Raw genomic sequence first — 20,756 nt, 5'->3', positions numbered from 1 at the left:
AACGAAATAGTGCATCGCAAAGATTCTATCGTTCCAATTTTGATTTGAGAATCGTGTTTGAAGTTTGACATTGGATTTCATTGTTCATAAGCAAACAATGGTAGCATGCCGGTAGAGGTGATTTGTCATGGCAAGTGAGCAACGTTTTCCCGTCCATTTGGACCATTTTTCACTGTTAAACTAAATGGCAACGCTGCATTGTGCACGTCCTAAATCGGAAAGACACATGAGAAAATGGGTCAATAAATCGGAAGTAAATTACAAGATATGATTGCTTATTTATGGTGAAAGAAACACAGCATGGGGGTTTGGAATCAGATGCGCAGACATCCATCACTCGATTTTCTCTTATTACAAAGTGTTGGGAAATCCAAATGCTGTCCAAAAAGGGAAATCATGTTTTTCTTATAACCTCTCTTCTCTTCTCCAATCTGAAAAATCTGGAACGCTCAAGGTTCAAATTTCATGCTCTCCGCCTCTCGCTTCACAGAGTCAAACAGAACAGAGGACAGATATCTCTCTCCAAAGCTGGGAAAGACCACCTGCACAAAACAAAAACAAAAAATGATTAATGGCTGAACGAATCGGAAACTGCAGAAAGCTAACAGATTATCTTGTTCTTATTTCCCATTCCCACCCCGACACAACCATAGAATATTCAAATCACACAAACAAAATTGGCTATCCCATTTTTATTTCCCATTTTATACAATCTTTTGACATTCCACACCCTAGCTGTCATTTAAAAGGCTACAAAAAGAACCGTGGGGAAGGAGAAGCATAGCTTGACTAAGGGAGGGAACACCATTAGCCCTAACAGTGTTAGGAAGTCAGTTTGTAGAGGCAGAACGTAATGCTTCACGTAAGCCAACTAATATTATAGCTTTACAATTTCATACAAATGTTGGGGTGCTATAATCTGACTCACAACAATGAGTTTTCCAGCATTCTCTGGCCTCTTTGCAATCTTAACTGCAGCAGCTGCAGCAGCGCCCGATGATATTCCAACCTGAAAGAATTTTCCCACAATCAGTGTGATGTAAAGGACAGAATTGCAGCGACGGCAAGTTATGTACAATATATAACAGATATTTTATAAGATAGTCTAAGAGCACATCATAGAAGTAACAGTTGCAGACTCTACAGGTTGAGAACTTACTAGCAAACCTTCTTTCAATGCAAGAAGCTTTGCAGTTTCAATTGCTTCATCACTTGATATCTGCAAAATCGCATAAATTAGTTGGGGAACAGTCTGGGACAATAAAAAAACTGATAAAAATCTGTGCAGACATGCAAAACAGAGCTATCATTCGTCTCTGCACATCAAATCATTGCATTTCTCTGAGGAGACATTTCATTCTCTATATTGTAATCTGACCTGTTATTCACCAGTTCATGAGATGATTTAAAGCAAGCTTTAAACCAGCCAATATAATCTGGCAACAATTTGTTGGGGAAAGTGCAGAATAATATGTGATGAATCAAATTCATGAAATGATAATTGCTGGAGTACTAATATAAAAATACGAGTAATCAAGAACATTTTGGGCTTACTTGAACAACTTCATCAACGATCTTGACATCCAAAACCCCTGGGACAAACCCAGCACCTATTCCTTGGATCTTATGTGGACCTTGACATAAATGCATGCATGAATCAGTAAGCTATCAATAACCTATATATAAAAAAGGGGTCCTCCTTACTTTAATTACTACGGTAATACAAAAATAAACTAGAATTATTTGGATCTATGGAAAGCAAGCTCACCAAGTAAAATGTCCTAGACAGTATTTTTGCTAAAGGGAAATCAGAAACTGTTTGCATAACATGGCAGTGGTTGTTCCAAGATTAAAGCTCCAAGAAGGAATCATCAGATGAACCAACATGCATATTACAATAGAAATGTTTTCATTTCGCAATCCACTCAATAATGCAGTCATGCCAAAAACCTTGTGGTACAAATTTCATAGATGATTGATCTTTTTTGCCTATATAGTAGATTGTGTAGGAAAATTGAAAAGCAGCACGTGCAAGGAGTGTGAAACATCAAGCATATGAGTCGCATTAAATTTTTAAAATAACTCACCTGGTTTTCCTCCAGATAAAATGGGGCTTTCAACTGGTTCCACTCCATATAGCTACATGAAAACAAAGAAAACCTTGACAGTAAGAAAAAAAAAATAAAAATAAAGCAGATACGCTTAAATTCTGTTCTAAGAACAGTCACGAATAAAACTTTATTGTGATTCAACGTAAGAATCCAAGGCCAAGCATACCTTAATGTTAGGATTCTGCTCTTTTAGGTATTTCCCAGCACCTGTAATGGTTCCACCAGTTCCTATCCCAGATACAAGGGCATCAACTTTCCCTCCAGAACCTTTCCATATCTCAGGTCCAGTAGTCTCATAATGAACCTACTTAAATAATGGCACGTATCAGATAATAATGTCAATCAATGACTTATCAAAGTAATGGTAGAGCAAATACCTTTGGATTAGAAGGGTTTTCAAACTGCTGGAGGATATAAGCATTGGGTGTCTTCGCCTTGATCTCCTCAGCCTTCTGGACAGCCCCTTTCATGCCTTTAGCAGGATTAGTGAGAACCAACTCAGCTCCAAAAGCACGGAGAATTATTCTTCTTTCGTTACTCATTGATGCAGGCATTGTGATGATGAGTTTGTAACCCTTGGCAGCAGCCATGAAGGCCAGTCCTATGCCAGTATTTCCACTTGTAGGCTCAATTAGAACACTCTGCAGCAATAGTTGTGAAGCCCCATCAAAATCAATGGAAATTTCAACAGCATAAAAACTCCACCAAATAATTAACCTCACAATCTTTCTTTCTTCACACTAGCATGAAAAATTAACAAATATATCACTTGAGGTCCTGAGGATACAAGTTATGCTGGTATTTTCACAATAACGGCACCAAAGTCACCAATACATGCACTTGCAAAATGGCGTAGCTATGCTTCAAAGAATATTAATCAAATTATATAGCATTTTCAGAATTGTTCTTACTAACCTCCCCAGGTGTGATGAGGCCTTTGGCTTCTGCATCAGCAATCATGCTATAGCCAATCCTGCATGTCAGGCCACAATGATCAGAACCCAGCAAAAATTTGAAGCAAGAATTTCAAAGGAAATAATACTCTTACAAAAATAAACAAAGCGAAAAATAGGGATTAGTCAGAAGGCTAGAAAAAAAAGGAAGCATAAATGATAAGGAGTTAATTGTACCTGTCTTTGACACTGGAGCATGGCTCCATCCCCTCAAGTTTAGCAGCAATACGGGCAACGCAACCATCCAGAACGTTGTTGAGATATACTAATGGAGTTTTACCAATCAACTGGGCAAATAAACATGACAAATATATCCTAAGCAAACGAAAGAACCGAACCCGTAAAGAAGACAGGATTATAATTTGACCTTACAATGAAGATAACTTACTTCAGTTACATCTTTGGCAATTTCGTATTTCTCAACCGCCATTGTTTCAGATTACTGCAGCTCAAGAAAACAGAAGTCAAAAGACCAATGAGATGGAAGTAACAGCGGGAGGTTTAAGGAGGGAAAACTCACCTATGGATTACGACAAGAAAATGGCTTTGTGGAAGCTGATAGGCAGACAGGTACACTTTTGTGAAGGAGTACAGTTTCCTACAAAACCATCGGTTTCTTTTATATAAGCACCTCAATGCAAGAAAAAAGAAGAAGCAAGTCGCTATCTTTGGACTTTGGAGTCTCAAATTATGGTGCTAAAAACAGAAATCTCTTAAAAAACAAATAGGGTGGAAATTCATCGTTCTTGTAATGTGACCTATGAGATAGACTGTATCTAACTCGATTCTAAGGCTAGATTAATTGTTGAATGAGATGTTACAAATATGAGGCCAAATTAATACGGTCAGGCCTCGTTTTGGATATTTTAGATTTTTTCCTAAGGAGGACCAGAGCAGAAAATAGCTGTTTTTTCACCCAAAAAAAATATGGTATAGATAATAATATTTATTGATCAAAAAAATAACTAATGGTGCTTTGTTTTAGCAGGGACAGCTCATGTTTCCCACTTTCTCGTGACAGTGGCAATTACATATTCATTTACAATATTAGCTGCCAACATACTTTTTTAAATATTTTTTTGATTAAAAATATATGAATTTTTTATATATATTAATACATCAAAATTAAAAAAAAATATTTAATATTTTTTATATCAAATATATTTTTAAAACACAGTTAAAAATAGATTAAACCTCAATGCTAGAAACTCTTCCCCCCTCTCCGAAAGAGTTTATTTGAAAATACGGTGTAAATTATGTCTTTTTATATTTTAATTATTTTTTTATAAAAAATATTTATTTTATATAATTTTAGATTGTTTTGATGGTTTCTTTTAAAAATAACCTACAACCCTTTCCCTTGCCGGGGACTTCCATGAAATGTAAACGGGCGGCGTTGATCGTGTGCTCGACACTTGTTGCCTTGGTTTATTAAGTATTATAATATGAAAATCCTCAGTGTTTTAGGACAAAAAAATCTTATTATAATTCTTCCAATATTTACATATGATTTTATAATGACATAGAAAAAACATACCGTTTAGGAAAATGTCAACCTAGACATTATGATCTACGATAATTTAATGGTGGATACAGCATATGATGGTCCAATATATATATATATATATATATATATATATATATATATATAATTTATCATGCAAGCTTCTGTCAAACTAGCATGCATGTAAATTAATTTTATCTAAAAGAAGCATAAAAATCTAATCTTTAATTGTTTTGTTTTAGCTATTAATTCACTCAGTTGTTTTCTTAGCAAACTTCCATTTTATTTATTTTCTTTGAAAATATACGATTTTAACGACGCCATATTCGTTGCAGCAGACTCAGATAGATCCTAAATATCATGAGAAAGATATTAACACTAATTCATGTATTATGGCTGCTGCCAGTCTATGCGCATGAAAATCTGGAATTACAACAAAGAATGGCAGCAGAGTTATGGGTTCTGAGACAGTATTGTCCAAATCTTTTATGCATATGAACTGCCGTAGTGCAATCCTGAAATCAAGTTTGTACGACGCCGTGCGAGTGCCTAGCTAGGTTCTACCTATTCTCATCGTACCTGGATCGTGGAAGTTCATGAATTGCTTTATTTACTCTGGTCCTTCTCGGTGAAGTATAACGAGGATATTTAAAATTGTGTTCAAAATGGTGTTTTTAAAATTTTAAAATTAATTTTTTATATATATTTTTAATTATTTTGATATGTTAATATTAAAAATAATTTTTAATATATTAAAAATTATTTTAATATATTTTTAAATAATACATATTTTAAAAAATAACCACCTCTCAAATAGCATATATGTCTCCTTCCAACTCCAACTTGTTAGCTTAGAAATCGATGGTGATGGTGAGGATTGCTAAGAAAATAATTATAATACACCTTCGAAAAAAATATTCAGATAATGAAAAAACAGACTTTGCGGAAAAATCAAATATGTTAGGGTTTTATTTTCAGCGAAACAAATATATATGGTTAAAAATATAGATCAAATATATTTTTTATGAAAATTATAAAATTCAAAAGTAAAATTTTGATGAGAGAATTCATAAATAAAAATCAAAAAGTTACAGGAACTTCAAGTAAAAGCTTTTCATAAAACCGTTAAATTTAAAGGATATTTGAAAGTATAATAATAATTGTTTTTTAAAATATTTTTTGCTTAAAAGATATCAAAATAATATTTTTTATTTAAAAGAAAACAAAACTAGCATATATTTTTTTTCTTTTAAGAAAATAGCACTGGTAGCATAGCATAATTAATAAAAATTTAACACGTTATACTACTTTTATTAGTGCAACGCTTAAAAATATTTATTTATACCAAAAAAAAGTTTTTATAGATTTTTGGGATTACATTATTATCCATAGCACAACCTTTTAAATCTTATCAGGCTGTGGTATTGAAAATAACACAACTAATTATATTATGCTTTTAAAAATAGCGCAATTATTTAAACTATGGTTTTATTCACAAATATGCTAAAATAACACAAGTAATTATATTATGCTCTTGAAAATAGCGCAATTATTTAAACTATGGTTTTTTTCACAAATATGCTAATTTATAAATAAAAAAACTCCTTTTTTGGAGTGGTTTTTTAAGATTATTGTGTTTTTGTTTTCTTTTGATTACTTATGACTCACTTACGAGGGGCTTCAAAGCCCAAAAAAAGAAGGCAACAACTTATATATAGATATTTAATGACATATCTTTCTCTGAAACTGAAAGAATGGAGGCTGCTTGAGGGCAGGAGACTACCATCCCCAGCTTTTTAAGCAGTTCATTTTGGTGCTTTTTTAAAAAAAGTTATTTTTAGAGCATTGCACTTCTTAATTATTATTATTATTATTATTATTATCCTCCTAGGGAAACGCCCACCTAAAGGCAAAAGGCCAAAAACTAATTTCCAACGACAGCCTTCAACTCCCAGCAAAACGTTATCCTATCGAACACCACAAATTACTTCTAGACTCCCAAAAGCTTCCCTCATTTCCCACCTCACAAAAAACCATGGCAACCCTTCGTTTCACTCCATCTCCTTCCTCCATCCTCACCAGACAGAAACTACCCACCGAACTCTCTTCATCTGAACTCAACTACAAAGCTGCCAGATCCTTGAAGACTGTAGTTAGGTCTTACAAAGTGGTGATTGAGCATGAAGGTCAATCCACAGAGCTGAAGGTGGAACCGGATGAGACCATACTATCCAAGGCATTGGACTCTGGATTGACTGTGCCTCATGATTGCAAACTTGGGGTGTGCATGACTTGCCCAGCAAAGCTAATAAGTGGCTCTGTTGATCAGAGTGAAGGTATGCTCAGTGATGATGTGGTGGAGCGCGGGTATGCACTGATCTGCGCAGCCTATCCAACGTCAGATTGTCACATTAGGCTTATTCCCGAAGAGGAGCTGCTGTCACTGCAACTAGCAACAGCTAATGACTAAATGCTTTGTGCCTAATGTTTTAAGTGAGGATTTTTGTTATCTCATGTTGAATCAGAGTATAATCTTTATCATACGCTTATTTTGCAATAGAATGCTGAATAGATTTGTCAAAATTTGGATCATCCCTGTCATCTCAATGCGACCAGCAAATCATATCTTCAAATAGTGTTGTCCTTTGAATTTGATTCAAATCCTCTGATAACATGTCCTCCTTAAAAAAAAATCATTACAAGCGAATAAAACATGAGTGAAAAAAGGCTGCTTCTTCATGTCATTTTTTTCTGACTGCATATCTTATGAATTGTTGAATGTGGTCGAGAGGTGTAGATATATCCAATAGCAAGACATCGATTAAATAATGACATGAATTGTTGCAAGGGATTTCAAATTTTTTCATTCATTTGTGCACAACAAGCTTGAACAACACCTCGTCAGATTATATACAAAGACTAACGCAAGACGATCCTCAGTTCTAGTTTGCATACCACAAGTAACAGAGCATTACAATCAGCAAGTGTGCCCCTGGTTGTTGTAAGCAATGCCGATAGCAGCAGAATAGATTACGAACTTGCAACTCTCTAATGGTGGACACGAGTCCCTTGCTCAGCAAATGGAGGAACTGACCCTCTTTATGCCACTGGACATGAAATCCAAGCACTAAATTCTGTTCTAGTTAGCTAACTCGATAAAACTTTATCAACTGCTTCTATAAGGAGGGAAATGAAGCGCACTCCATTTCTCAATTATCTTTCTAAAAGCAGAGTTGTCTGGTACTACTTAAAAGAGAAGCTGTTTGCAACAAATGTAAGCAATGCCATAATGTAAGGCTTGTAGATGATAAAAGGAACTCATTGAACAGTCAACCCTGCATCAAGCTTCAAACCAGTGGATGGGAACCTAGCCTTCGATGGCTTCCTTTGCTTAAGCTTCACCTTCACATTAATGCCATTGTCGATAATAGCCTGCAGCACAATCTGAAGCTTTCCCTCCAATCTCTCCCCCTTTCTTGGCGTGTAGACCACATCATGAATATCATCTGCTAATGCTCTCTGAGCTAAAATCCCTCCAACAGCAGCACAAGCAGTTGCATTCTTGGTTGAAGCCAGGTCGAATTTAAAATCCTTAGATATCGAATGTGCCACGGCCACCACCTTACTAGTTACCCGGTGTATAACACAAGCGCGGACAGAGGCTTTTGATATGTAAATGTCAAGGCAAAATGGCTCATGATAAGGACCTGTAAGCTGATTGAAAGTCGGAGTCCTGATCTTCTTTTTCTCGGCACCGCCAGAACTATCCATGTTACTAACCAAAGTATAAACCTTCGGATCCTTTGCTATTCTTGGAAGTTTTTCAACATCAAAAGCTGAATTACAGCTTCTGTTTTCCTTCCTTTTGCTTTCTTTACTACTTTCATTCTTCTTTGAAGATTCTTTCTTTTCATTTCCCTTAGGATCATCTTTCCTCCTCCAAGAGTTCTTCCTGTGGAAGTCGAAACTGTACTCTTCAAACTCTTTGGAGTCCCGATCAAGCTTGTAAAAGAGATTACCTCGAATTCTCATATTATCAATCTCATCAAAATCAGGGTTACCCTGCAAAGATTTAACATCATCAAACTGCTCACCGAATGCCTCAATCACTGACTTCGCTTCCTTTTCCCTATCCAATCCTCGCCATGCATGAACTAAACTCGATGATACCTGCCAGGCGTCATCGTCCACGAGCTCAATATTATAACCATCCAAATTAGGCCTGCTATCACCGAGTAACGGAGAAAAATGAATCTTGCTAGAGTAGCTGGTTGACCTCTCTTGAAGCGATGCTTGTTCGGTCGTTTCGTTTGCCTTGTCAATAGTTGTGGAAGCCTTCGAGCAAAAGCTACTTACTCTTGAGAGAAAATGTGAGCTCAGTCGTGATTGGAGGCTGATGAATACCCTAACTCGGGTTGATGTCATTTTGGATTTCTGAATTTGAGATAAAAATAAGTGGGCAATTCATCAAACAATTGGTAGGCAACAGCCAGAAACCGAACTTTCTCCCCCTCCTATCCCCTCCTTAATAAACGAAGGCATGTTTGAAGTAGAGGCAAGTCTTTATCGTAAGATACCACCGCTACAAGGTTACAAACTGCGGAAAAAGGTAAAGAGAATCCAGTGTTTAACTTGGTTCGGAGTAAAATGGTCTTATGGTGGGGCCTGAGGACTCCATAGTAATCCAACTCAACGTCTATGCACAGCGCGATTGGTGTTCGCCTACCGCACCTTATTACGAATTAATAGAAGCAGTTTATCTACGCGGATAAACGGTGATTTGCATAATTTTTTTTTATATTTTATTATGATAATATTACAAATAAATTTTAAAAAATAAAAAATATATTATTTTAATATATTTTAAAATTAAAATTATTTTGTAAAGCAATTACTAATATTAAAAATAATTACTAAAACAAAAATTATTTTAAAAAACAATTGCTAATACAAGTTAAAAATATCTAAATCACTACAAATACGGAGATATGCTATTTAAATAAAAATAAATTTTAATATTTAAAAATGATATTGAGAATTATTAAAATGTAAAAACAAGTTAGAAATAATTTGATTATCGTAACCAAATTCAAAATCTTTATATAAAAAGTCAAGTTCCAATGTGGGATGAGAGAAATCCTATATACAAGTCATGGATAAATAAAAGAACATAATAATTTTTTTTATATAATGCTTAAGTTATATTTGAATTCTTCAGCCAACTAATTAAGAATAATAAATTTTACATTAATGAAGAAGATAATACCACTTAGAATAATAAAACTTTTGTATACGTATTTTAAGATATTTTGTTACCATTTCCTCTAATTATATGAATTTGTATAGAAAAAAGATTTTCATAAGGAAAATCTAGATTAGGTTCTCAACCTAAATTTCATTTTGATGAGGTTCCTTGTATATCTAATCTGGATTGAACCTGTAGGCTGGGGACTTTTGTGAGGCTACCAGGAAAACATATTTGGCCTGAGCGTGGGCTTCACACACCCCCTCCGGCTGCAACTAAGCTTTTCACATGCCTTCTGTCGGCGCGCATTCAAATAACAACTTGGTGTTCACGCTAAATATTTGTGAGGCGCTCCCACACTACAACCATTGCCACTTCTTGCCTGCATATAATGATCACTTGAAAATCCCATGCCACGGGCGGGAGAAATCTGGTCTTTTATTGGCCGAGTTCCCATCGGCATCCCCTTGTCCCACCATGAACCAAAACCCAACGAGACAGTTGAAGGGAGTAATAAGGCAAAGGACCTTCACCCAGCGACGGTAACATCCCCCACCGCTGCCCTGAGGTTAAAAGATTTGCCCCCTCCTCAACAGTGATATATTAAATTTGGTCCGTTTTCCTTGGAGAGTTTTAACTTGATCCTTAAAAGATGAAAGACCCCTTCAGTTATTTATAAACAAAATTCTTCAAATTTGACATATTTGTTCCACTTCTCTAAAAACAATTGTTTTTAATCCATAAAAAAACAAAATTTATCATTTTTGTCCCTAAAAAAGTACCTTAACATATGAATATTTTCCTGCAGGGAAAAAAATGTTAGCCCCCATGTCAATGAACCTGAAATCATCTCTGCCTTCACCAAGGCTTGGTCGAGTAAATACCATCAGTACTTGCAAGTTACCACAAAACCCAGGAAACACAAACAACCTTATCTGCTAGCTAGAAAACCACCCTTTTAATGTCAGCGACAAAAGTTGATAGAACATAGCGCTCTTAGGGTATGTTTGGCAGTGTGGTAGTGGTTGCTTTTCAAATAACTTTTCGTGCCGAAATGCATGTTAATGATGTTTTTTCATTTTTTAAAAATTATTTTTGACATCAGCACATCAAAACGATTTAAAACGTACAAACCGTATTAAATTTTAACAAAAAAAAAATTAAATTAACGCTTCTTTATAAAACAAAGAAAAACTCCTGTATGTAAATTGATAAATATATCTCTGATGGATACGATCCGAATTCTGTGTAGATATTATAAAGATACTCACACTCAAGGAATCGTCTCTTGACATGAATACCACCAAAATAACACATGCTCAAATCACCGATGTACATGTGCATCTACCATTGGCCGTATTACAATTAACATCCGAACCCAGTCTTGATTTTCACCGGAGTAGCGAGTAGAGCACCGGAATTTTGAATAATCGAGGACACGGAATTTCCGAGCAAACAAAGTCTGATGAGTTAACAGAAATTCTCATCAACCCAACTTTCGTAATGCATTCCAAGCTACACCAATCCAAGACAAACTCGAAAACTTTACAGGCAATGCCTGCCGATTTGCCAATTTTCCCAATGCTTTATAGATTATCCATTCATACCACTCTAAAATTCTGTAATCTCTCCCCTAACGTCGGTTACCTGATAATTCTGCCAGGTCGATTTTGTGATGCTCCAGGAAGGGAGCTTCCTTTTAAGTTTAACATAACACGTGCCATGGCATGGCTTTGCATTTATTACACTGTGCCTTCACAGAATTTACAAGGCACCGAATTGACACTTGTCCCTTTCAGACATGAAAACAACCATTCAACAACTGCACCCATACCACATCAACAGAATCATTTCATTCCACTAACCGCTTCCTGTCCTTTGGCCGTTTTTGGAATTCACCTCAACTACAAAATGTGAAACACAAGTCTTCTACTTTCATCTCTGCACGTTAAAAAACATTAGGACAGTTGGGGTGTCATATCACCAGCTAGTTATACATTCCACAACATTAGTTGGATGCCAAGTGCCATCTGATCAAGCAACAAGGACACCAGGATCACCAAGGCCGTAAATTGCGGGCATGATAAAGGCGGACGCTCAAACGGAAACAAACGCCACTTAGCTTCGATTTTGATTAAGATCTCAGCAAGCAATAGCGAGAATTCGTCAACACGCTAGATGGAATTTTTTCCCAATTCCGACCCACGCAAGAAATAAAAACGAACCGAACAGGATAGCAAGAAATAGTCTTTCTACAACTAACCCTAGTAACAGTGGTAGTACTTTCAGTTCATTGACATTGTTATGCTTCCATCATGATTACTTTCCACAATCACCTAGTGCTAGAGTTTGATCAATATTAGAAATACAACTTCTCACCATGGCAAAGCAAGAAGTAGAACAGTTATAATTAAACACACACGGATTGCTACCGTTAAGACGGTTAGTGATTACAAACAAGCCAGTTGAGAAAGCAAATGAGATTGGGGTCATCATATCAGTGGTTACCATCATCGAGTAGTCATGTCTATCGGTAGTAAGCCTGCTGATAAGCTGGTGCGAAACCATTGCCATACCCTCCATATGCTGGATAATTCAAAGGAGCTCCAGGGTATGACCCAGCAATTGGAGCGGCAGCCTCAGGAGAGTAAGCATATGGAGATGGTGGACTCCTGCTGCCATAAACAGCCGGTGGAGAAGGATATGCCGGTACCCCAGTAGGGTATTGTGTATGTGAGGGAGACCTGACAAAAGTTGGAGGTGCAGGAAAAGATGACACATATGCATTCGTCAAGCGACCAGCCTTGGCTGGGGGCATTGGGCCACCATTGCTGGCACGTGTTCGTTTGTTGGCTGGAACCGCAGCTGGCCTTTTCTTCTCTGTCTTGGCCTTCTCCAGTTGTTCAAGGCGTTTCTTAAGGTTTTCTGGAGGGAACCGTGACTCTAGTTTGTAATCTTCAACGCACTTAATGACAGCCCGGAGCGCTGACTGCTCCTTTCGTGCAGCAAGATGCTACAAAATAGATTAAAAAAAAATAATGCTAATTAGTTGAGTTTCTCGTGGTTGCTCATGCAAAAGAATGAAATTCAGGAATGTGTGTACTTCAAAACCTTTTCTTCTCCCGAACAATTAACACAGTTACCCACAGTTACCCAAGCATGCATTACAAGACTTACAGGTATTGTTGCAGGCAAAGACATGATATTACAAGCATAAAACATTTAATCAAAGACAGAGAGGCATAGATAATATAATTTTAGCCCCTAAAGTAATTGAAAAAACAATTGCATTTGAAATTAGCTCAAGTGAAGAAATGGTGGTTTGCCTAGTAGTTTGGAGAGACTACACAAATTATAGACGGGGAGGTACAGGATGGTGGCCAGTGACACTAAGTTATTTACAGGGGGGGTTTATGGAAAACATTAAAACAACCGCTGTAGGTCATACCCAAAAAATGAGAGCTTCACTCCCTATAGTAAAATGTAGTGTCTAGTTAAAAAAGAAAAAAGAACAAGGCTGTAAATTAATTCAATACTATGACCCCTGCAGTCATTTATCACTTCTTCTGAGAAAAATGCAGCGTTTTTTTAAATCACCTACCAATGACGAAACACAAAATCAAGATCACCACACAGGTCAATCACATAACATGTGATCTGGTGTCCAAACACATGTTGCAGTTGAACTAGTTTCCAGTGACAAAATAAAGTCACATAATCAGTTCCTCAGAAAACAGGGCATATAAATTATCTGTGAACAAAAATCAACTAGTTATACTGGATAACAGGAAATACCGCAGCTCGACCAGTATTTTCAGGATCCTCCAATACAGAAGCTGCAGCCTTCTTAGCATCCTTCAAAAAAGCTTTCAGCAAGGGTACAGGGGGGAACTTATCCACAAGGCCAACTTCATAGGTGAAATGCACTGCATCAAGCTGTTGTCCCCTACTGATTAATTCTTCAATCATATCTGCATGTAAGAGCAGTGTAAAACCATCGAACTAATCTATAGCAAATATACTACACAATTAATGGGTTGCATCAAAATCCATGACAGTGACCAAAAGGCTACTTCAAAAACAACATGATCTGGTGATAATAACTGTAAAACTCGATGACATATTTGAGATTGAGATGAATAGATTTGAGATGAACTGATATATCTAACACACCTAATAATGATGTGTGCAGAGAGAAAATGCAAAGGATGTGTTGGATGAACTCTACTACAAATACATGATTTACACGGGCACATCTAAACTATCAAATCCATAACTGTTGACTTCTATAACAGCTAGATTCCAATGCTTCCTATAAAAAACATATCTTCACCAGTTTCAATGTAAGTTAAATAACAAAAAATTATTGCCCTCGTAATAGAAACAAGATGCTTTCCAACATTGGTTCATAATCAATGTACATCAATTTGTCAGGAACAGAACAAAATACTAGCATGCACGTCAAGCAGCTGGAAGACTAAAGCACATCAAATGGCAATAGAACGTGCAAAACTGCTTGGAGCAATACCTTCTCATTTTTACCACTAGGTTAAAAAGGTCACCCTCCTCATGACATGTAACTTCCAAGACCACAAATCAACAAAAACCCAAACTAGATATAAGGCGATCAAAGCCCCATGGCAGGAAATGAAAGGTCGATGTAGCCTACAGATTCAGTAATTAGCACTGAACAGAAGCACATTAAAACGAAATTGATCCCATTCCCCATTCCACCAATCAAATCGTACAAGGGCATTTAGCTAAACGCACGCAAGGAACCAAGGCAACCATATCTTGAAGCTCATAAGCTTATCTTGAGGAATTCTCAAGTTCTCAACCATGTCTGGATCACAAACAACCTACATATGCACACTGCATGAAAGGGATCTTAAAAAGCTAGATGTAGCAATCAAAATCCCTAAACAAGAGCCACACTCTCTCAAAATGAAAACTTTGATACATCATGTGTACATTCTCTTTGTTTCCATTAATCCCTTGAGTTTTGCAAAAACATACATCGCATTTTCTCCCACACTGAAGTGTGCGATGGCACACCCGTCCTTCACTTAGTTTAGGGACCAAGATCCGCCATACACTCTCCAAAAAAAATAAACTAAGTAAATATCAACTAGCGACATATTTTTGTTGTTTTGAATCTTGATTGCAGGCTCAGACACTTTGTCGGCAGAAAACAATATTTTTTTCCCCAACACAGACCAATAAATGTAAGCTTAAGAAAAAACGAAAACAACAAGAAAACATCTCAAAACAGAAAGCAAAACACAAAACCCGGAAATAAATAATGAAGCAAAACATACCAGGCATTTTATCACCCAACCCAAGAGAGACAGCAAGCTTAGGCATTTGTTTCCTCCAAGCAGACCCAACAACAAGCTTCCTATACAAATCCACATCATCCTTCTTCACAATCCCGAAAGTCACCAAATGCTGCAAGAAAGTATGCACATCAGGAGTCTTGACATTCTCAATCCCACCTCTTTCCTCCAAACTCTTCTTCCAAGTCTCCGCTATCTCCTTCGCTCTCTCCTTAACAGTAGGCGTAACTAACAACCTGGATTTCCCGATTACTGGGTCCACGACAACCGGAATCAAACTCTCCAAGATTAACACACAAGCCCATCCTAAATCATTTCCCTTTTCACCACTTCTTTCCCCTCTTTTATCCACCGGAAACACCTCCGATATCGCTTCTATAACAAACTTTGCCGGATCCACACACTCAGCTAGAGCCAAAGGAATTTGCTTCCTCAAAATTTCAATTTCCTTCTTTTTGGTAATCACAAAATTCCAAAAGTCACGCGACTCCATTGTCAAACAGAGAGACTTCAAAACCATAAAAGATCCATCTCCATCATCCACCTCTCCATCCGGATTTTCATAATCAGGATCTGACAGTGACTTGAGAGCTAGTTCCCTGTGTTCTTCGACGCGCTCTAGTGCGATCTCGACGCTACCGTCGATTGTTACCTCGCGCTTCTTGAGCGAAGCAAGGGAAGCTTTTGTTTGGTTGTCTAGGGTTTGGATTTTGTGTTTAAGAGCTTCTGATTTCTTCTGGAGGTTTTGTTCCAGTGAAGTGAAGTGATCGGAGAGTTCTTTCCAGAGGAGAGTGCAGCTTGTCATCAGTGAAGTTTGACGCTGGAACTCGTCAAAGCTGGGCCGAGTTAGCTCAGTTAACTCGCCTGGATCGGGGATCGACCCCATGGTGGTGGCTGTTTCGATCAAGTTTTCGGTAACAGTGGGTGAAAGTTTAGAGGAAGAAACCCTAGAACCGAGAGAGAAAGATCAAGGGAAGAGAGAGAGGGGGGGATAAAGTTAGCTAGAGGGAACAAGACAGCGATGACATGGAGCGTTTCAGAAAAGGACACGTGTAGTGGCGACTAAGGAGAAAGTGGTAATGGAGGGGTCTAGAATGCGCCGGGGATGCGTAGGAACTGAGGTTCGCACCAAAAGAGTGGGTGGAGATTAACGTGAGCGGGTGCGCAGGATAAGAGAGGGGGAGCATGACGTAAGATAAATGGAGGGGGGAGTTGGTTTGGGTTGGAAGTGAGGACAAGAAGGGATGAGATTACTTTCGCGGAAACCGAAGAGAGATCGTAAAAAAGCAAAGTGAAATGGAAAGGGAGAGGGTGGGCCAGGCCCACTTGTGACCACCACATGGGTGGGAGTCAGATAAAGTAAAGGCATTGCCGGTGTAACAGTAGTAGCTTAGCATAACCATTCTTCGTGGAAATTAGTATGTATGTATGTATGCATGCATGCATGCATGAATACAGCGAGAAGCATCCATCCATCAGCCATCAAGTACTGCGGCTGCTGAGGAGTCCAGTCCAGACCAGAGATTCAGTCATGCGCATCATTTTTCTATGACCTTGTGAGAGAAAAAAAATCTAAGCTAAAATCTTGCTTGCGACTTTATGCAGACGTATGGGAGGACTCCACTTGGCATGTCCTGATATGTTTTTATAGTGACTGATTGATCCAGTTGACCCTTACTTTTACTCCTCCTGTTTTTTACCTAAAAGTAAATAAATTTTTTATGTTTGTGTACATAAGGAAATTACATTTACATTTACCCTTTGTATTTATTTATAAAATGTACTCAGACAGTTGAGAACTTTCTTGTGCCGAGGTTGTTTGCCCTTCCATATTTGCATGTTCGTATCATTGTTGGTGGCTTTTTTCTAATCATTTTTTTGTCCTTAAATTTTATTTTATTTTGTTGTTCTCGAGTGTCATGTTTTCATGCTTGGAGTTTACTTTGCTTTATATATCACTTCACTTCTGTGTTGTGACAAATTATCTCTACATTGCATGAAAATTACTATTATATAATAAAAATAAAAAAATTGATTATAAAAAAAAGACTAAAATTAACAGCATGGATTCTCAGTTTATAAAATACTGGGAGATTTTGGGCCAAGTACTACCTTTACATAGCATGTACCAATGTATTGATCCCACTCCATAATGGATTAATAATAATTTTTTAAATAAATATATATAAAAAAATTATTTTTAAAAAAGATTTGAATTTGACGATAAAGTCAGACCCAAGACACTTGTTATTACATTTCAAAAATATTTTTATTAATTATTTTAACTGTGGTAATTTATAAAATATTTTTATTAATTATAGATTTATAAGAAAAAACATGATTGATATAGCATGTTTGTTATTGCATTTCAAAAATAATTTTTTTTTATTTTTTCTCTGCTTTAAATTATTATTTTTTATTTTCAAAATATTTTAATGTATTACTATTGAAATAAATTTAAAAAATAAAAAAAATATTATTTTACTATATTTAAAACAAAAATACTTTTGAACAAAAACTATATCGGTAACAACCATAAAATAGAATTTTTATTGAAGGAATAACAAATTCATAAACATGAAAAATGAATTATTTCAATAGGAAGATGTGACTTGAATTTTTAGATGTAAAGTGTTAAATTAATTTTTTTTTATGGTTTGTTGTTTGTAAATTATTTATACTCTGTTTATAAATAATTTTTTGATCTACGTTACTTAGATCTAGCAAATATATTTGGCTCAAGTTTACTTTAATAATCATAACAACAACAATAATAATAATAAATAATAAGCATATTAATAATAATAATAATAATTGAAGATAGAAATTTTATCGAGAGAATAACAAATTCATAAACATGAAACATAAATTATTTCAATAATAATATATAATTTGAATTTTCATATTTAAATCACTAAATTAGATTTTTATAATGATTTGTTTATAATAATTAAGATGTGTTTGCTTGGGTTTGGCAATCATGTGTGATGCCAGACCCAAAAAAGGTATGGCAGACCCAGGCGAGCAGGTCTGCAGACCCAGGCGAGTAGGTCTGGCTCAAGCATCTAGGGTTTGACAAACATACATGATCTCAATGGTAGGTGTCTAACAACCATATCATTCTCTACCATCGAACTCTAAAAAACTCAAACAAATTATTTTATTTTTAATTATTCTTTTAATATCAAATATATCTCATAAAATATAATCTAGCTACATGCCTAATAAGTTTATTTAGTAAAAACAACCGAATCATTATACTGCTAAAACCAATAATGAAGTTATAGCATGTATGTTTCCAATTTTTATAAATCGGGAAAGTGTAGCTAGTAGCATAGTGATGGATAGAGGAACAAGTGGTCCCAAATTACCCACGAATAGAGCATTGCTACCGGGGGCGTGTATTTATTTTTTATTAACAGAACACTAATAGTTGTTTTGGAAAATATAGCCTAGCTTCTAGAATACTATTAAATAGTATTTTGTATTTTATTTTTAATATTTTCAATATTAAGTTGTTTTGAAAACTATATCTCATGATTTTTTTTATGTTGAGTTATGTATTAGTTTCATTAATATTTTTTTACAAGAGGATTATCTCGATTTCATAATTCAATATGTGGATTCGACAAGTTCATATAGATGGATTCTGATAGGTTTTTTTTAATATTTTATTAATTTAATATTTTTTGACTAAAATTATTATGGTCCAATCACTAATTTATCAAGTTAACCATTGTCTATATAATATATAATTATCTCAATATTTTATTTAAAAATATCATTCCATATACTGCCTTACAAATATTTAAATAAAATACATCATTTAATATATTTTATATTGATTTTTCATGTTAAAAAGAACGACCCGAACTCACAGCAGCGCGGCCCTGTATAACCTCTGTTTCTGCAATACTGTACCTAAGTGGGCTCACAGCGCAGAAATCTTACATGCCGGTTTTAACGCTAGACTTTGGGTTGTGAATAGTAATTAGAAGGGCGGCGCTTTTATTTATTCAACGCCGGGCCCGTCAAATAACTAGAGAACTCATCTGAATTCTACCTGCCCCGATTCAGTTGAAAGAACAAGGAAGAAGGCCTGTGGGTTGAACTTTCGAGAACAGAGTTGATCGAACCCTTGATTAAATTTGAACGGAAGAATGATCTGTTTCATTCGCCGTGCATGTGTGGATGTCCACCTTACTCTCAACAATTTCATCGAGCTCTGCGAAGAAATGGCTTACGATCATGTGGAAGTCCACCGCCGGGAATTTTCAAATCTCCATTTACTATAATTATTGAGCGGTCCACCGATGGCCATAATTGTGTAGCTAAGCCTCCAATAAGTACCAGGTAGCCGAGGTTTAAATAAGTGTCAACTCATTGATAAATGCTTCGTTCATGCAAACAAGAAAGTTGGTGGGTCCGTTTCGGGTCTGTTCCCATTAAATAAGACATTGTTTGGATCCAATTGTATTCTTCTCCTCTTCGAGGACGTATAGCATCGCCATCGTTTTTCATCAAGTCATCACGCATCCTCAGAAGTTGGACCATAGGATCAGATTGGGAGGGGACAGTTGGTTGCTGGATTGCTAATCATCTAATTTAAAGGGGAAAAAGAAGAAGAAGGAAACAAGAACAGGTAGCAGCAGGGAGGATGACATCGTGTCTTCAGCTGCTGTGCACAAATACAATAGCAGCACGTCAAACGGAACATAGGGTATTATACCATTTCAACGATGGAAAGTAACGTTAAAATATCTTGGGTTAAAAAAATATTTAAAAAATAATATAGTTTTAACATATCCCTCACTTTTAATTTTGGATTTGTATTAACACAATAGTAGCACGTCACACTCTTACTTCCATGACCACATACATATTCCTATAAAAATTGTCATGGCCCAGGAAATGACCGTGGGAGAGCAAGGTGCTTCCTCCTGGTCCCCTCTCACACTGATCATTATTATTAAGATCCCGTTTGTCTGCTGGAAAATAATTTTTTTTGAAAAGTGAATTCTGGGAAAAGTAAATTCCGGGAAAGTATTTTTTGATATTTGGTAGTGTAATGAAAAATAAGTTGGAAAACACTTTCCAGTGTTTGGTTATGTCATGGAAAATGAGCTGGAAAATAACTTATTAATGTTTTATTTTTTTCAAGTTTATTAAAATAATGAGGAACAAATCTTACAAATTAAAAAGTTGAATGAGAATGAAATTGAAAAAAAATATAATTTCATAAATTATCTCAAATAAAATAAATAATAATCAAAATAATAGAGATCAAATCTAAAAAATTAAAAAAAAATGAAAGGTGAATAAATTAAAATAATAATAATTAACATTTTATAAATTATTTCAAATAAAATAAGTAACAATAAAAAAAATAAGGACCAAATTTGATAGATAAAAAATTTTAATAAAAAAATGATAAGAAAAAAGCAAATAGCAATTATAAAAATAAGGACCAAAATTAATATAAAAATTAAATTTTAAGAGATGGAATTGAAAAATAAATATTCAAAACAAATTATATATAGCAATCAAAAGTTTGATGATCAAATTTGATATAATCAGCAAATAATGACATTTCTAAATTTTTCACAA

General features: G+C 35.7%; 4 protein-coding genes across 14 annotated transcripts; 1 reads left to right on the top strand and 3 right to left on the bottom strand.

Annotated features, from left to right (window-relative positions):
• Nucleotides 1-227: 227 nt before the first annotated feature.
• Nucleotides 228-3,884, bottom strand: LOC7473407 (cysteine synthase). Of its 11 annotated transcripts, none has more exons than XM_052455408.1 (11): nt 3,585-3,868; nt 3,453-3,506; nt 3,242-3,379; nt 3,023-3,084; nt 2,489-2,752; nt 2,278-2,415; nt 2,088-2,139; nt 1,555-1,634; nt 1,160-1,219; nt 929-1,009; nt 228-542 (listed from the first exon to the last, which is right to left on the bottom strand). In XM_052455408.1, the coding sequence occupies exons 4-11, from the start codon at nt 3,059-3,061 to the stop codon at nt 450-452; spliced, it is 807 nt and encodes a 268-aa protein (XP_052311368.1). In that variant the 5' UTR covers nt 3,062-3,084; nt 3,242-3,379; nt 3,453-3,506; nt 3,585-3,868; the 3' UTR covers nt 228-449. The 11 variants fall into 11 exon arrangements, 8 of the variants coding, with proteins under 8 accessions (XP_052311368.1, XP_052311366.1, XP_002311629.1 ...); XM_052455406.1 differs by having other exon boundaries at nt 3,027-3,084; nt 3,585-3,863; XM_002311593.3 differs by having other exon boundaries at nt 3,027-3,084; nt 3,242-3,351; nt 3,585-3,863.
• A 2,598-nt stretch (nt 3,885-6,482) lies between these two features.
• Nucleotides 6,483-7,160, top strand: LOC7467494 (ferredoxin C 1, chloroplastic). Its single transcript, XM_002312495.4, has one exon. It carries the CDS (start codon nt 6,604-6,606, stop codon nt 7,036-7,038), a length of 435 nt encoding a protein of 144 aa, XP_002312531.1. The 5' UTR covers nt 6,483-6,603; the 3' UTR covers nt 7,039-7,160.
• A 172-nt stretch (nt 7,161-7,332) lies between these two features.
• Nucleotides 7,333-9,085, bottom strand: LOC7467493 (uncharacterized). Its single transcript, XM_024606143.2, has one exon. It carries the CDS (start codon nt 8,991-8,993, stop codon nt 7,887-7,889), a length of 1,107 nt encoding a protein of 368 aa, XP_024461911.1. The 5' UTR covers nt 8,994-9,085; the 3' UTR covers nt 7,333-7,886.
• A 2,962-nt stretch (nt 9,086-12,047) lies between these two features.
• Nucleotides 12,048-16,299, bottom strand: LOC7467492 (FRIGIDA-like protein 4a). The gene is made up of 3 exons (XM_002311591.4): nt 15,132-16,299; nt 13,609-13,784; nt 12,048-12,826 (listed from the first exon to the last, which is right to left on the bottom strand). The coding sequence occupies exons 1-3, from the start codon at nt 16,033-16,035 to the stop codon at nt 12,341-12,343; spliced, it is 1,566 nt and encodes a 521-aa protein (XP_002311627.3). The 5' UTR covers nt 16,036-16,299; the 3' UTR covers nt 12,048-12,340.
• Between the last annotated feature and the right edge of the window lie 4,457 nt (nt 16,300-20,756).

Source organism: Populus trichocarpa, chromosome 8 (genome assembly GCF_000002775.5).
Source record: "Populus trichocarpa isolate Nisqually-1 chromosome 8, P.trichocarpa_v4.1, whole genome shotgun sequence".
Classification (NCBI taxonomy): domain Eukaryota; kingdom Viridiplantae; phylum Streptophyta; class Magnoliopsida; order Malpighiales; family Salicaceae; genus Populus; species Populus trichocarpa.
The sequence above is the reverse complement of the archived record's forward strand: the minus strand, read 5'-3'. Positions and strand labels throughout refer to the sequence as shown.